We start from the raw sequence: 13,931 nt of genomic DNA, 5'->3' as shown, positions 1-13,931 counted from the left end.
TGGGATTCAGATTTTACCCCTCATCTCTGTCAGGGATAACTGACACTGCAGTGCTGGGTATGTTTAAAACAAAACAAACAAAACAAAACAAAAACCCAAGAACAACAAAAAAACACACAAAAAAAAAAGCAAGACCTTGAGTTCATTCTGTACAGCAAAAATCCACTGAAGTTGGGAGGAGAACCTGAGTATATTCTGCATATCTAACCATGGAAAGCCTTGTTCACTCCAAGAGTGCCTTCTATAAGTAAGCTTGGGCGGCTTAATAAAAGCTAGAGGTCTGGGAAATCAGGGACTAAACTAGGAGAGTCAGAACTCTCAGTTAGTTATTTTAGCCATTCCTTTTACCTTTTTGCAAGGCTGCCACAACTGTGACTCCTGCAAGCTTGTCCAGTCATGAAGAAAGAGTAGTTGGTGATTTATGGCAGCCTCTCAAATCATCAAGAAAACCAAGAAGGCTCATGTGAGAGATACGAGTTAAGACATCTCCTCCCCACAAGAGGAGTTTCATCAGCCAGCCGGCTATTTCTGCGTCATTGGCTGAATGCTCAACCCTGGAAAAGAAAAATAAAGCTGCTGCCATTGTCCTGCCCAGCAGGTCATATCCCTAAAGCACAATTCATGTCAAGAACTCACGCAGCAGTTGCCCGAAACCCAGCCTTCAGCGCACGTTCAAGAAGCAGAAAGGTTCAGAGGGAACATGTTAATAAAATCTTGTCAAAACTTTGGAAGATGCATAAAATAATAACTGGGAAGAAAAATGACTTGCAAATAGAGCCATTTAAGTGGAATGCGTCGCCTCACTGTGCTGGACACTGATTTATTAAGAAGGGAAGGGGGGAGAATCGAATGTTTCAGGTGGTATTTACCAGGAGAAACCGAGCTGTCCCAAAGCTTTTATTAATCTGATTTGCAGAGTATCCACTACCGTCAAGGGACCTACTAAAATTGTTTTCTTTCAAGCTGATGTGCAGAGGTCAATGCAAATAGCATTGTGGATGACTCTGTGTGAAGATGACAGTCCTTTTTACCATATGGAGAGAAAGCTGAAATATTTTGGGTTTCCTTTTCTGGTTATTTATTAAGCAAAGATCATGCCATACAGGTATTCCCTTTTCCTCTCCAAAGGAAATTAAGTGTTTACATCATTTTGATTGATCTAAAGTAATAATTATTCAGTCTGCCTGCAGCTCCTAGCCAGTCACATAGTCTAGCTGCTAAAGCAGTGGCTTGCAAGCAGAAAACCAAGGTGTACCTGCCCTGGTCCCTCAGACAAATCATGCTTTTTTCCATCTGCTCTCCTGCTGAGTGATCTGGCCATCCTTCTGAGACTGTGCTCATCTATCATCACTTGTTTGTGGGAGGGGCATCTGGGGAAAACACTGCTGTGGGAAGCAAACTGGCTCCTCTGAAATACAAATATGCTGACAATCTCTTCAAGTTTTGCTTCAAAACCTGTTGTGATTTTTTTTGCTGCTACACAAATGGTTCTCCGGAAGATGTGAGTGCTTGTCTTGCTTTTCTACCAGTGTTTTCTGTGGCCCTGTGTCAAACAACACAGGTTCTCCCGTGGCTCTTTCATATCATATAATCATTAAGATTGGAAAAGACCTCTATAATCATCAAGTTCAACCATCAAGCCAATACCACCATGGCCAGTAAACCATATCCTGAAAGTGCCACCATCTACACGTTGTTTTTTTAACACCTCCAGGTATGATGACTCCACCACCTCCCTGGGCAGCCTGTTCCAATGCCTGACCACCCTTTCAGTAAAGAATTTTTTCCTGATATCCAATCTAAACCTCTCCTGGCACAACCTGAGGCCATTTCCTCTCATTCTGACACTTGATAGTAGGGAGAAGCGACCAACCCCACCTCTGTACAGTCTCCTTGCAGGTAGTTGTAGAGAGCAATAAGGTCTCCCTTCAGCCTCTTCTCCAGACTAAAAGCCTCAGTTCCCTCAGCCACTCCTCATATTCATCAGGAAACACAGATTAACTTGGTCAAATGGACTGTTGACTGTTCTTAGTTACTTTTAATTAAAATCTCATCCAAAGCAAACATGGCAGAAAGAAGAGCTAAAAGGACCCATGTTTTCGTGTTTCAATGTGCTTGACATCATTCTATAACAGACAGACATTAGCAATCTGGAGTGAAACATTGCAAAATGTGCTTTTGCTCATATCTGTGTCAATTTGTGCCATAGTTTGAACCAGGAAATCTGTGCTCCAGAGCGCTAAACCAAGTCTCAGTGTTCGAAAGTAAACACAGTTAAGTCTCCCCTGCTGTGAACCAAATTGGAAATCAAATACAGCATTGTTTTCTATAGGGGGAAATAACTGAACTTGTCTCAGGGTTACAGTGAACTGGTGGACAGTCACCACGTCAGGTGAATGCTTGCTTCCCCAGCTAGGGGTCCAAGTCATTACTTCCAAATCGAAGGTGCAGTAATACAATATAAAGTACCACTCACACATGCACTGAACCCAGCTCTGTTTGTCTTTCTGCAGGCCATGTGGCTGATGCTGCAGACGGATGAGCCTGAGGACTTTGTCATAGCCACCGGGGAGGTCCACAGCGTCCGTGAATTTGTGGAGAAGTCATTTAAGCACATTGGGAAAACCATCGTGTGAGTACGAACATGAGATAGCAGCCAGGGGCTGAATGTTTCTAGCCTGTTGCATTTGCTGTGCTACAGAGCAGTGTTTCTGTACCTTCTGTCTTTTTTCCCCATCACACTGTAATTCTGTACCATGTGAGACCTCCAAGGCATGACTGATGCCACAGCAGGCATGTTTTGTGTTCTCCTCTGCATCATGAGAGAAACAAAATAGGTGAGAACATCTTGATTCTTTATTCCAAATCTTCATTCCTGGGGGACAGATGCCCCTCAGAGATGTCGCTTCTCATCACTCTGCTGCAAAAGGAGGGGTTTTTTTTTGCCTGGTTCTGTATTTTGCAAGATTCTCAGATCTCCACAGCCCTTCTCCCATTCTCTGTGGTCTCCAGAGGTGACACCTCCCATCCTTTTCCTTGCTGTGTGACAGCCCATCAACCACACCACAGGGATTAAGCAGACATCCACCCTATCCAATTAGCCCTTCCTCCTACAAGCCATCAGAATGTTGAGCAGTGGGTGCAGAATGTTTACAGTGCATGTTCCACATAGTTCGATTGAAAACACCAAATTCCTTCTCAAGGCCATGTAATAAAACCAGGATGGCTCGGGGAGTGCTTTCTGTAATTTATATTTTTATTGTTTATTATTTTTTCAATTTCCCTCCTTCTGTATCTTCTCTGGGCCCCATCCATCAGCATACCAATCTCAGCTGGAGGAGGGAGAGGAAAGCCACAGGCTCTTCCATGACGCTAGCGCCTGGGCTGCTCCTCGGGCCATCAAAGTCACTTCTGCAGCTGGTGAACTTTTGACAGGGCCAATAAGTTTTACTTGGGAACAAAAACTTGACAAATTCAATAAATATGCAGGAGAGCACAGATATATACAATATTATTTGAACAGCCAGTGGGTGGCTGGAGAGGTAATAACATTTTCTCCTCAATGAGCTTTTAGTCTGGTTTCAATTTTTGGCATCAACTTCCAGAAAAAAATCTGATGGGGGAAGAGAGAAAGAGAGAGAAGCTGCATAAGTGGAATTTCTAGCCCAAAAAGCTTCATTTGGGGAATAAGTTTCTCTCTGTGTTCTTTGCATTTCTTGACAGTGAGATGTCCCTGTATGATCGATCACACACACACGCTGTCCTGTGTGCCCTCATAGTAGTGAGGTGTGACAGGGTAAAGGGGAATCAGTAGGAGCTCTAGGCATTGCTTCAGCTTTCTTATTTCTCTCCTTTTTCTATACTTTTGCTCCTTGTGTTTACAAGCTTAAGCTAATTCTCCCTCTTAAGTGTCGATAGGAATGTGCTGTGGAGTTAGTTGCTCCATCTAATCAAATATTCTCATGAATTTCAGAACTCTTTTGTCCCGGTCTAGTGTTGTTTGGGAAAGCAAGAATGAATGTTTAGTAAACATCTAAATTAGTTAGTCTGTGTTTTGATTACCTAAAACTAGGTAAAACTTGGAACATCCGAGTCAGTACCTGCTGAATGCATTTATCCATTCGTTGAATTTGAAACTCTGTGCTTTGGTGTTGGCCTAAGAAGTCTCAGCATTCTCAAGAGTGACAAATTGACCTGCATCTTTCAGGAAGCAAATTAAAACCCTTGAGAAAAACACAGAGAAAAGAGCAACTATACAAATAAAAGTGAAAGCACCTTTATGAAGAGCTCCTGTTATAAAGAGGCTATAAAAGGCTTATTTTAGATCTAGTTGGTCCTAATACACAGTTGTGTGACTATGTAGAGAAGATATTAAAGGCTTACTTTAGATCTAGTTGATCGCAGCACACAGTTGTGTGGCCTATTTGTTTGACTTTTTGCTCATGTGGCTCCATATAGTGGACATGGTTCATATTGGGAATTAATGTGGTCAGTGTTTGAATGGAATTATGCAATCACAGAATTGTCTCATTAACTTATTGCTCTCTACATCTACCTGAAGAGTGGTTGTAGCTAGGAGGCGGTTGGTCTCTTCTTCCAGGCAACCACAAGAAGAGGACACAGTCTCAAGCTGTGCCAGGGGAAGTTTAGGCTCAAGGTGAGGAGAAAGTTCTTCACAAAGAGAGTTGTTAGCCATTGGAAGGGGCTGCCCAGGGAGGTGGTGGAGTCACCATCCCTGGAGGTGTTCAAGAGGGGACTGGACATGGCACTTGGTTCCATGGTTTAGTAGTCCTGAGGTCTTGGGTGACAGGTTGGACTAGATGATCTTTGAGGTCTCTTCCAACCTTATTGATTCTATGGTTCTATGATAAGTCCAACAGTCAACCCAACATCACCATGACCACTAAACCATGCCCTGAAGTGCCATTTCTACACTTTTTTAACACCTCCAGGAATGGTGACTCCACCACCCTGGTTTCTTCCTCTCTCACTTCCATGAACTTTGGATGAGCTGCTTGGGGTTAGTTTGGTGGGGGTTTTGGGAGGTATACAGGTATTATGAAACTTTGCAATTTCACAAGCATACCTGGGAAATTTCCAGCAGCACTTTCCAGTGCTGTAAGTGATAGCACAGCTTCCCAGTATTGCTGTACAATGAGCCTCTTAAAACTGGTGGGATGAATGCTCAGAAGGGATGCCATGGCCAGCAGCAGCTGGCTGAACCTGTAGTGCATCCAAGAACACAGGGCACAGATGCAGGGAATCTTAACCATCCCTGCCCTGTGCAGTGGCAGGGGAAGTGGTGAATATGGCAGTGTCTTAGCTGTCACATCTTGAGGTTTATATTAGCTATTAGGAAGAATTTAATTTCTGAAAGAGTGGTGGTGCATTGGAAAAGGATGCCCAAGGAGATGATGGAGTCACTATCCCCAGAGATGTTAAGAAAATGCATAGACAAGGCATATTGGGACATAGTTTAGTGGGTGTGGTGGTGGTGGTGGGTTAACGGTTGGACTTGACGATCTTGGAGATCTTTTCCAACCAAAATGATTCTATGAATCTATACTGTAGTGGAGGGCAGAAAGAAAATCAATCCTGGCTGCCCCATCAACCAGATAAACATTTATTTTATTCCTCTTTTAATTTCCCTTCCTAACAATCCACATTAACTTAAAGAGCTGAAAACCCAGGGCAGACCCAAAAGGCCTTCCAAGAAGATAACATAATACTGTCACAGCCACTCACTAGCACATGTCAGGTCTGTGTCTTCCAGCTAAGCTGAGAGAAACTTTACTACATTTTTGTAACTAATGATACATACATCTGCAGAAAGAGTGATTCTCTCTGAGGTTGACACTGAAGCACACACAGGGGTTTGTCTAACTTGTGTAGGGTTTTTTCACTTCTACCATTTCTTATTCAAGAGAGAAATTTCAAGTTGTATTTATATTGTCCTCTGAATCATTGAAATTCAGTCCTTTGTACTAACAGGAAAGCCTCAGAGCTACAAATATTTTCTCCCCTATAAGGATTACACTACTTTTTCCTCTCTTTTACTCTCCCTTCTACTTATTACTAATTAAGTAGTACTTGGGGGAAACACTTCCCGCCCATAATCTGAACTGCAGGAGGGTAAATGAAACAGGCAAATGCTTGTCTTGGCTAATTTTCTGTCATTAATCTTATTACATTAGAACAGGATCGCAAAGATAGCCTGAAACCACTACAGCTCTTGGAGCTCTTTGCAGTGCTGCAAAGACTGTCTGCAAATATGGAGAATGGGGGGGGTGGAAAAAGAAAAGAAAAGACAAAACAAAACAAAACAAAACAAAACAAAACAAAAATCCTGTTTGGGCAGTGAGAAGATTTATCGAGGGTTTTATTAATGCAAGAATACATGCGTATTTGTTACAGAGATATTCCTTGCCTCCAGGATCAGAATTAGTTCAGTGAAAATGAATATTTAACTCAAGCCATTTGGCTCTACATAGAAACCTTATCCTCCCTAGCACTGCCAGTTGGTCTTACAAAAGGTCACCCTGAAAAGGTGAAGTTTTCAGATAAGCTGTAAGGCCTAACAAAGTGAACCACTACCAGAAGCGGAGTAGTGGCCAATGCAATGGCGGTGAAAGTTGAACTGAGGTTGAACTGAGGGAGGAGGGGGTTCCTGATTTGGTTTGGCTTGGTTTGGTTTGTCTGTGGTTTGTTTGGGGTTTTGTTTGTTGGTTGGTTGTTTTGGTTTTTTTTTTAACCTTAAAATGGGAGGTTGGGTTACAGAAATCATGAGATTTGAAGGATTGCTGTAAGCATAGAAAGCCAGCAATGTGTTAGTAATGGGGGTATGAGACTTGGATGAGAAGCCATGAAAAAGCATCAGCAGAACAATTGCTGTTCCCAGGTCTGGGTTTTGCCCACTGAAAACTGATGCTGGCCAGGGCTATATGTTATTTTAACAGCTCATAAAAATCAGGAGCTTTCAGGTGAGGAGGAAGGGAACAGAAGCTCAAGCAGAAACTGGAGGCATTTTGAAGAGTCATAGCTGAGAGGAGCCCAGCCAGGTCAATAAGGAACACGACCCTGGGTTGAGTCCACATGAGTAAGGGTCCTCACAGGACTGCATCCAGCAGTGTTCCCCAGGAATCAATACTGGGTCCAATTTCGTGGATGAGGGGACCGAGAGTACTCTCAGCAAGTTCACTGATGATATAAAATTGGGTGTGTGGCTGACACCCTGTCAGGCTGTGCTGCCATCCAATGAGATCTGGACAGATTGGGAAGCTGGGTGAAGGCAAACCTCATGAAGTTCAATAAGGACAAGTGCAGGGTCCTGCATCTGGGGAGGAATAACAACAGGCAGCAGTACAGGTTAGGGGCTGCCCTGCCGGAAAGCAGCTCCACAGAGAAAGACCTTGGAGTGCTAGTGGAAAGCAAGTTCTCCAGGGACAGCAATGTGCCCTTGTGGCCAAGAGAGCCACTAGGTAGCCTGGAGTGCATCAAGACAAGTATGCCCAGCAGGTCTAGGGAGGTTCTTCTTCCCCTCTACTCTGCCCTGGTGAGACCACACCTGGAATACTGTGTCCATTTTTGGGCTCCCCAGTTCAAGAGAGACAGAGACCTGCTGGAGGGAATCCAACAGAGAGCCACAAGGATGATTAGGGGACTTGAGCATCAGCCCTATGAAGAGAGACTGAGATCCCGGGGGCTGTTTAATCTTGAGAAGACTGAGAGGGGATCTGATCAATGTCTGTGAATATCTGAGGGGTGGGTGTCAAGTGGAGGAAGCCAAGCTCTTTTTGGTGGTGCACAGTAATAAGACAAAGAATACCGGATGAAAACTTGAACATAGAAGGTTTCACCTCAATATGAGGAGAAACTTCTTTACAGTGAGGGTGACGGAGCACCGGAACAGGCTCCCCAGGGGGGGTTGTGGAGTCTCTTCTGGTCACATTCAAAACCTGCTTGGATACATTCTTGTGCAGACTACCCTAGGTCATCCTGCTTTGGCAGGAGCTTAGGACTCAATGATGTCTGGAGGTCCCTTCCAACCTCTGATGTTCTGTGAGTCCGTGATCCCTTTAGTCACCATTCTCACTGCAGAGTGGATGCTTTATGTGGGCATTTAGCACACTTCAGCTACAGAATTGGCTTTTCTGGTTGAAAAGACTGTTATTACTTTCTTATTGACAAAAGGTTTTAAATGTAGGCAGACCTAATCACTGTTTCAAGACTTAACTTAAGGTTTGAAGACTGTAACAGTTTAATTATCTGATCTTATACATCACAAGAGGTATGTGAGTTTCTTCTATAAGAAGGCTGGGTAAGAATTAAATGTGGTGTTTCAAGGGAAATTCCACTTTTTTTTTTTTCCCTAAGTGAAATGAAAACAATTCTCTGAAATTATACTTTAGGAAATATCTGATTTCAGGTCAGCTGGACTGCTTCACTTCTCTTCTAAATGCCTTTTCACAGAATCACAGAATGTCAGGGGCTGGAAGGGACCTTGAAAGATCCTCTAGTCCAATCCCCCTACCAGAGCAGGATCACCTATACCAGATCACACAGGATCATAGAATCATAGAATCATAGAATCAACAAGGTTGGAAAAGACCTCAAAGATCATCAAGTCCAACCTGTCACCCAACACCTCCTGACTACTAGACCATGACACAAGTGCCGTGTCCAATCCCCTCTTGAACACCTCCAGGGGTGGTAATTCCACCACCTCCCTGGGCAGCACATTCCAATGGCAAACAACTCTCTCAGCGAAGAACTTTCTCCTCACCTCCAGCCTAAACTTCCCCTGGCACAGCTTGAGACTGTGTCCTTTTGTTCTGGTGCTGGTTGCCTGGGAAAAGAGACAACCCCCCCACCCGGCCACAACCTCCCTTCAGGTAGTTGTAGACAGCAATAAGGTCTCCCCTGAGCCTCCTCCAGGCTAAACAATCCCAGCTCCCTCAGCCTCTCCTCATAGGGCTGTGCTCCAGACCCCTCCCCAGCCTCGTTGCCCTTCTCTGGACACGTTCGAGTGTCTCAATGTCCTTCTTAAACTGAGGAGCCCAGAACTGGACACAGGACTCAAGGTGTGACTCTGTGTGCCCCAGCCTAGGAAAATTACCTTCCTGAGCTGTCCCCGCTGCCTATTCAAAAAGGTGTGGGTTTGGGTGTCACTTCTGGTGACAATACACTGTGTTCAGGACTCTTCCTTGCAGACACCTGGGCAGAAGGATGTATCCAGGAGGGTTTTGCATTATCTCCAGAGAGGGAGATTCCACAGCCCCCCTGGACGGCCTGTAAATAAAGAATTATTTCAAAACACTTTTTAAAGCCATTCTGAAAGGGGGGAAGGGGGGTGGGGGGAGGAGGGGAATCGTTCTGAAAATGTCAAAGCTCTTTTTTTTTTTTTAATATTATTAATGCCATATTTTTCAGGCTGACATTACCTGAAACTAAAACTTTTCTCTCCAGAATGTTTGGATTTTCACAGAAGCATTAATATTCATTGAGAAAACATTTTCTTTTACTCCAACTTTCACAATTCAGGGTAGATGGAAAAGAACTTCAAAGGATTTCCAAATAACTGGGGGGGAGGGAGGGGAAATCTGGGGAGCCTGGCAGGGAGTCTTTTGTAAAGTCTCATAATAAGCCTTATAATAATAGGGGAAGTTTAGAGTTTTGAAACTTCATCTTGACAGTGCTGGGAATATAGCAACAACAATCTCACTGTTTTCATTGTGCTCCTTTAGAGAACAAACACTGAAGACCTGATCGATCAGGGCATGTGAAAAATAATTTACATACATCTCTTTATGGTGGCATATATAGATTTAAACCCAAAGTCATGGTTATGCAGACCCTATACCTTTGATTCTTTGGTGCATCAGAGCTGCTGGCAAGGCTGCTGGCTGAGACGGTTGCAAAGGAGGACGTGAAAAGTCAGATTTTAGGTTTCCCTACCACAGATTGCTTGGAAAAGATGTTAATGGTCTGTAATGTGGGGTCAGTTTTGCTGATTGCAATGCGCCAGGACGCAATAAAGCGCTTTGGTTTCAATGTGTGTAGCAGCAGTCAGGCCACAAACCTGAGGACTACACAAATGGAATCTTTTGTGGGAAAAGAGCAAAATTTTCCTGATTTTTTTTTTTATTAAGTTTTTGTTTGTTTTAGGATGTGAAAATACATCCTCTTGGCATGCTTTTGCTTTGAAAGGCATATATTGTAGTTTTATTGTCCTTGAAGAGGCTGAGCAATGATTGGTGGCTTGAAATGTTTTGAGTCTGTCGGTTCTGCGTCTGTGTAAAGCTCTAGCAAGGAGGTGAAATGCATCAGTCCATCTGTGCTTTGCTGAAAGGTTTCATTTTTAGCTGAATTCTTCACCACCTCAACAACAGATGTGCTTTGCTTTGGTCATTGCTCATTCACAGCCACTGGGACCATTTGGTCCTTCGCAGGGCTGTTGCCACCTTCCTCATTTGTTCCCTGTGTCCTCACCTGTCCACCTTGCAACCCTTGAGGCGTACTCCAGCCCTTCCTCTTCAGAATATCTTCCATACCTGTGGGTGGTTTCATACCTTAGGCTTGTTGTCTTGCTGTATAGTTATAGGAAATCAAAAATAATGGGAATCTCCAGAGAAGAAGTAGAGGGGGCATTGATTGTCACTAGTATTAAGTATCCTAACAACAGTGATCTGCAAGTATGGAGTTAGTATTAAATTAAATGCAGTCTGTTCCCTGTAAATCCAGTTTGTGAAAGATCTTGAGGAGAAGAACTTTCTAAACAAGGAACCTACACATGAATTTGAAATGTGGTTAGTGTAGTTTAGTGGAAGTTTCTGAGGTCATCCTAAGCAATCCCAAAGTGTAGATGCAGAGGGCATATCAAACCCACTTGGTCAGTACCAGACTTGTGGTCTTGTGTGTCCTTTTCCAGCTGCAGAGCATTCTGATGTGTAGCTGATGGTGTTGGCCAAAAGAGTAAACCAGTCCATTGCTTCATTGAAGGGTGAAGCTCCCCAGATAATGTTCTGGTTATAAAGGCTTGTTGCCTGCAGGCTTTGGACCCAGCCTTCTGTGAGAAACCTACAAAAGGTGGAGGATCCACTCCAGGCACCTTCCTGGGAACCCTGGGCTTGGGCACGTGCAAGGGGTTGGAGGATCCACTTCTCAACCTCTATACACTTGGCCCAGCCCTGATTATAGTTTCATAGTTTCATTCAGGGTTGGAAGGGACCACAAGGATCATCTAGTTCCAACCCCCCTGCCATGGGCAGGGACACCCCACACTAGATCAGGCTGGCCAGAGCCTCATCCAGCCTGCTCTTAAACACCCCCAGGGACGGGGCCTCGACCACCTCCCTGGACCAAACTTTCTTTAGCCAGGGATCCTCTGCATAGCCCACAGGGCTGTGTTCTTGCCTGTTTGGGTATCCACCCCAAGGAACAGAAACCTGGGTGGCTTCTGTTCCTAGACGGCTGGAAGTATCTCATGCTAGGGATCCCCATGCCTTTATTTAGAATAAACCAAACCAGTTTGGAAGAGACCTTCAAGATCATCAAGTCCAACCCATCAACCAATCCAACCCACCTAAACAACTAACCCATGGCACCAAGCACCCCATCAAGTCTCCTCCTGAAAACCTCCAATGATGTCGACTCCACCACCTCCTTGGGCAGCCCATTCCAATGATCTGATGTTACAGTATCCAGTATGACTAGAAGTTACCAAGGGGTTTGGTGGGGGTTTTTCCCTTTCTTTGTAGTTAGAAGATGAGGGTAGGGGGATTTGTTTAGTGAAGGGGCTGCTTGCTCCTGGTGTCAGGCTGACCCTCTGCAGACCTGCCAGGGTGATGTCCCAGCTGTGGGGTCCAAGGTGCCTGGAGGAGCTGGCAGTGTGGCTATCAGAGTACTCTGGTCACAATGAGAAACTATTTATTTTTTTTTCTGTTGTGAAATTTTCACGTTACTGGACTGGATAAAATGGGTGGAGACTTCTTCTTAAGCTCTTTCTATTGTTGTATAACTTTGATAGCGACACTAAGTGAGTCTTTACTGGCCCGGCCAAGCCCTCTGAAGCCTGTTGGGTGTTAAATGGGGTTCTCTGCTCAGTGACCTCCAACAACAACTGACGTCTCCTGATCTAAGCCTTTCCTGTTGTTTTACTGGTGATGGTTAGTTTTCTATTAAGCTCATTTGAGTCCTGCACATTTTTACCCTCTGCCCTTTAATGGGAGGGACTAATGTTAGTTTTGGCTTCTGAATGAAAACTTTTCAGTTCAGGCTCCAAACAGAGCAACTGCAAAAAAGAAAGGATGAAAATGTAAGTTATAAATCATCGTTACCATCATGGCATGACAATTACCAGCTGACTTCACTGTGGCTATTATCTGTTGGACACCATTTCAACATGAAGTGTTCCCAGTATCAAGCATCCTACAGGCTTTGCTCCTTACCCAAAAGTCATGAGCTGTGCTTAAAAAATCATGGGATTGAAAAGCTAGTATTTGGTATTTCCTTCTGCCTTTCAGTGTTTTAACCTTCATGGGTCACATTTTCACTTTCCTCCTTATGCCTCGGGGACAGAAACTCAAAAATGAAGGCTGAGATTGTCAAATAATTAAATTCTTCAAGGATTTTTGGGTAGGGAGTCAAGGGAGCAAGGAGAAACCAAGTCTGTGACAAAAACCCAAGAGCTGGCAGTTAATGAGTGGGAAGCAAGAGGGACTTTGATTCTGTTGTTGGTGACTGAGGCTGAATCTAAATCACAGAGCTGATGTAAATTATTGCTGTCTACAACTACCTGAAGGGAGGTTGTAGACAGGCAGAGGTTGGTCTCTTCTCCCAGGCAGTCAGTACCAGAACAAGAGGACACAGTCTCAGGCTGCACCAGGGGAGGTTTAGGCTGGAGGTTAGGAGGAAGTATTACACAGAGAGAGTGATTGCCCATTGGAATGGGCAGCCCAGGGAGGTGGTGGAGGTGTTCAAGAGGAGACTTGACAGGGTGCTTGGTTCATGGTTTAGTTGGTTGGGTGGTGTTGGACGCGATGATCTTGAAGGTCTCTTCCAACCTGGTTTATCCTATTCTATTCTAAATCACAAAGATTGTATTTAAACACTAAGAGTAAAGGATTTAATCACTGCTCTTCTGTGCCAAGCTGGTCCAGAGCCCCATGATATAAACTTAGAAGCTAAACCACAAAGAGAAGATAGAGTTTGAGTCATAAGTCTGCATTTTGTACATTCAGTGGATGAGGTTTGACGCACCTGTGTACCCTTCTGAAGCATTTGTTTGGGAGGGAGTGTTGTCCTGAGGCTCCTGGCCTCGCTGGAGGTAGAGCTGGTCACCCACTACACCATTCCTCCTCTGCTGCCCTTAAGGTTTTGCTCCAGGACAGTTGCTCACAAAATAGTTTGTGGCACAAGCAGATGACATAAGCTATGGTACATTGCAGAAACAGATTCAGCCAGCATGGATGGCTTTTGGTTCACAGGCAGGGTAGCAAGTGCTATTTACAAGACGTGTCTGTGACATGCTATGTCGAGCTAAGACGGAGAACTCAAGACCTATTTCTGCTTTGTTTTCCCTAGTTAAGCACAAATTAAATTATGCCACTTAATGCTATTCAAACAGAGCTTCATGTCCATAAAATTAACAGATTAAAGAGTTCCTGAAAGTACTGGCCAAAATACAAGAGTTAAAAATATTTGAAGAAACCAGCTTTGAACCCATCCACAAAATGAACAACCTCCCTGTCATATTTGTTTGCAGATACATGAGGCATTCTGAAATCAGGACGTTTTATTTTCCCCTAGCGTTGTGTGTTTAATTTGGAAGTCCTGCACTTCAGACCTTCCACTGAATCAAGAAAAAGAACCAAAACAAAGAGACTTCAAAAGCCATTGTTGCTCCACTCGAGTCTAAACTCTGCCTTTGTTCC

At 44.1% G+C, this 13,931-nt stretch overlaps 1 protein-coding gene across 1 annotated transcript in view; it reads left to right on the top strand.

The window, feature by feature from the left end:
• GMDS (GDP-mannose 4,6-dehydratase) overlaps positions 1-13,931 on the top strand; it is a 385,892-nt gene that overhangs the window by 294,176 nt on the left and 77,785 nt on the right. Inside the window, exon 8 of the mRNA XM_068162936.1 lies at positions 2,514-2,632. Coding sequence (XP_068019037.1) covers positions 2,514-2,632 — 119 coding nt within the window. The remainder of the gene's footprint in view (positions 1-2,513; positions 2,633-13,931) is intronic.

The sequence above is a fragment of the Melanerpes formicivorus genome, unplaced genomic scaffold, assembly GCF_026170545.1.
Source record: "Melanerpes formicivorus ecotype bairdi unplaced genomic scaffold, bMelFor1.0.p_v2 SCAF_69, whole genome shotgun sequence".
NCBI lineage: Eukaryota > Metazoa > Chordata > Aves > Piciformes > Picidae > Melanerpes > Melanerpes formicivorus.
This window is presented reverse-complemented; position numbering and strand designations above follow the sequence as displayed.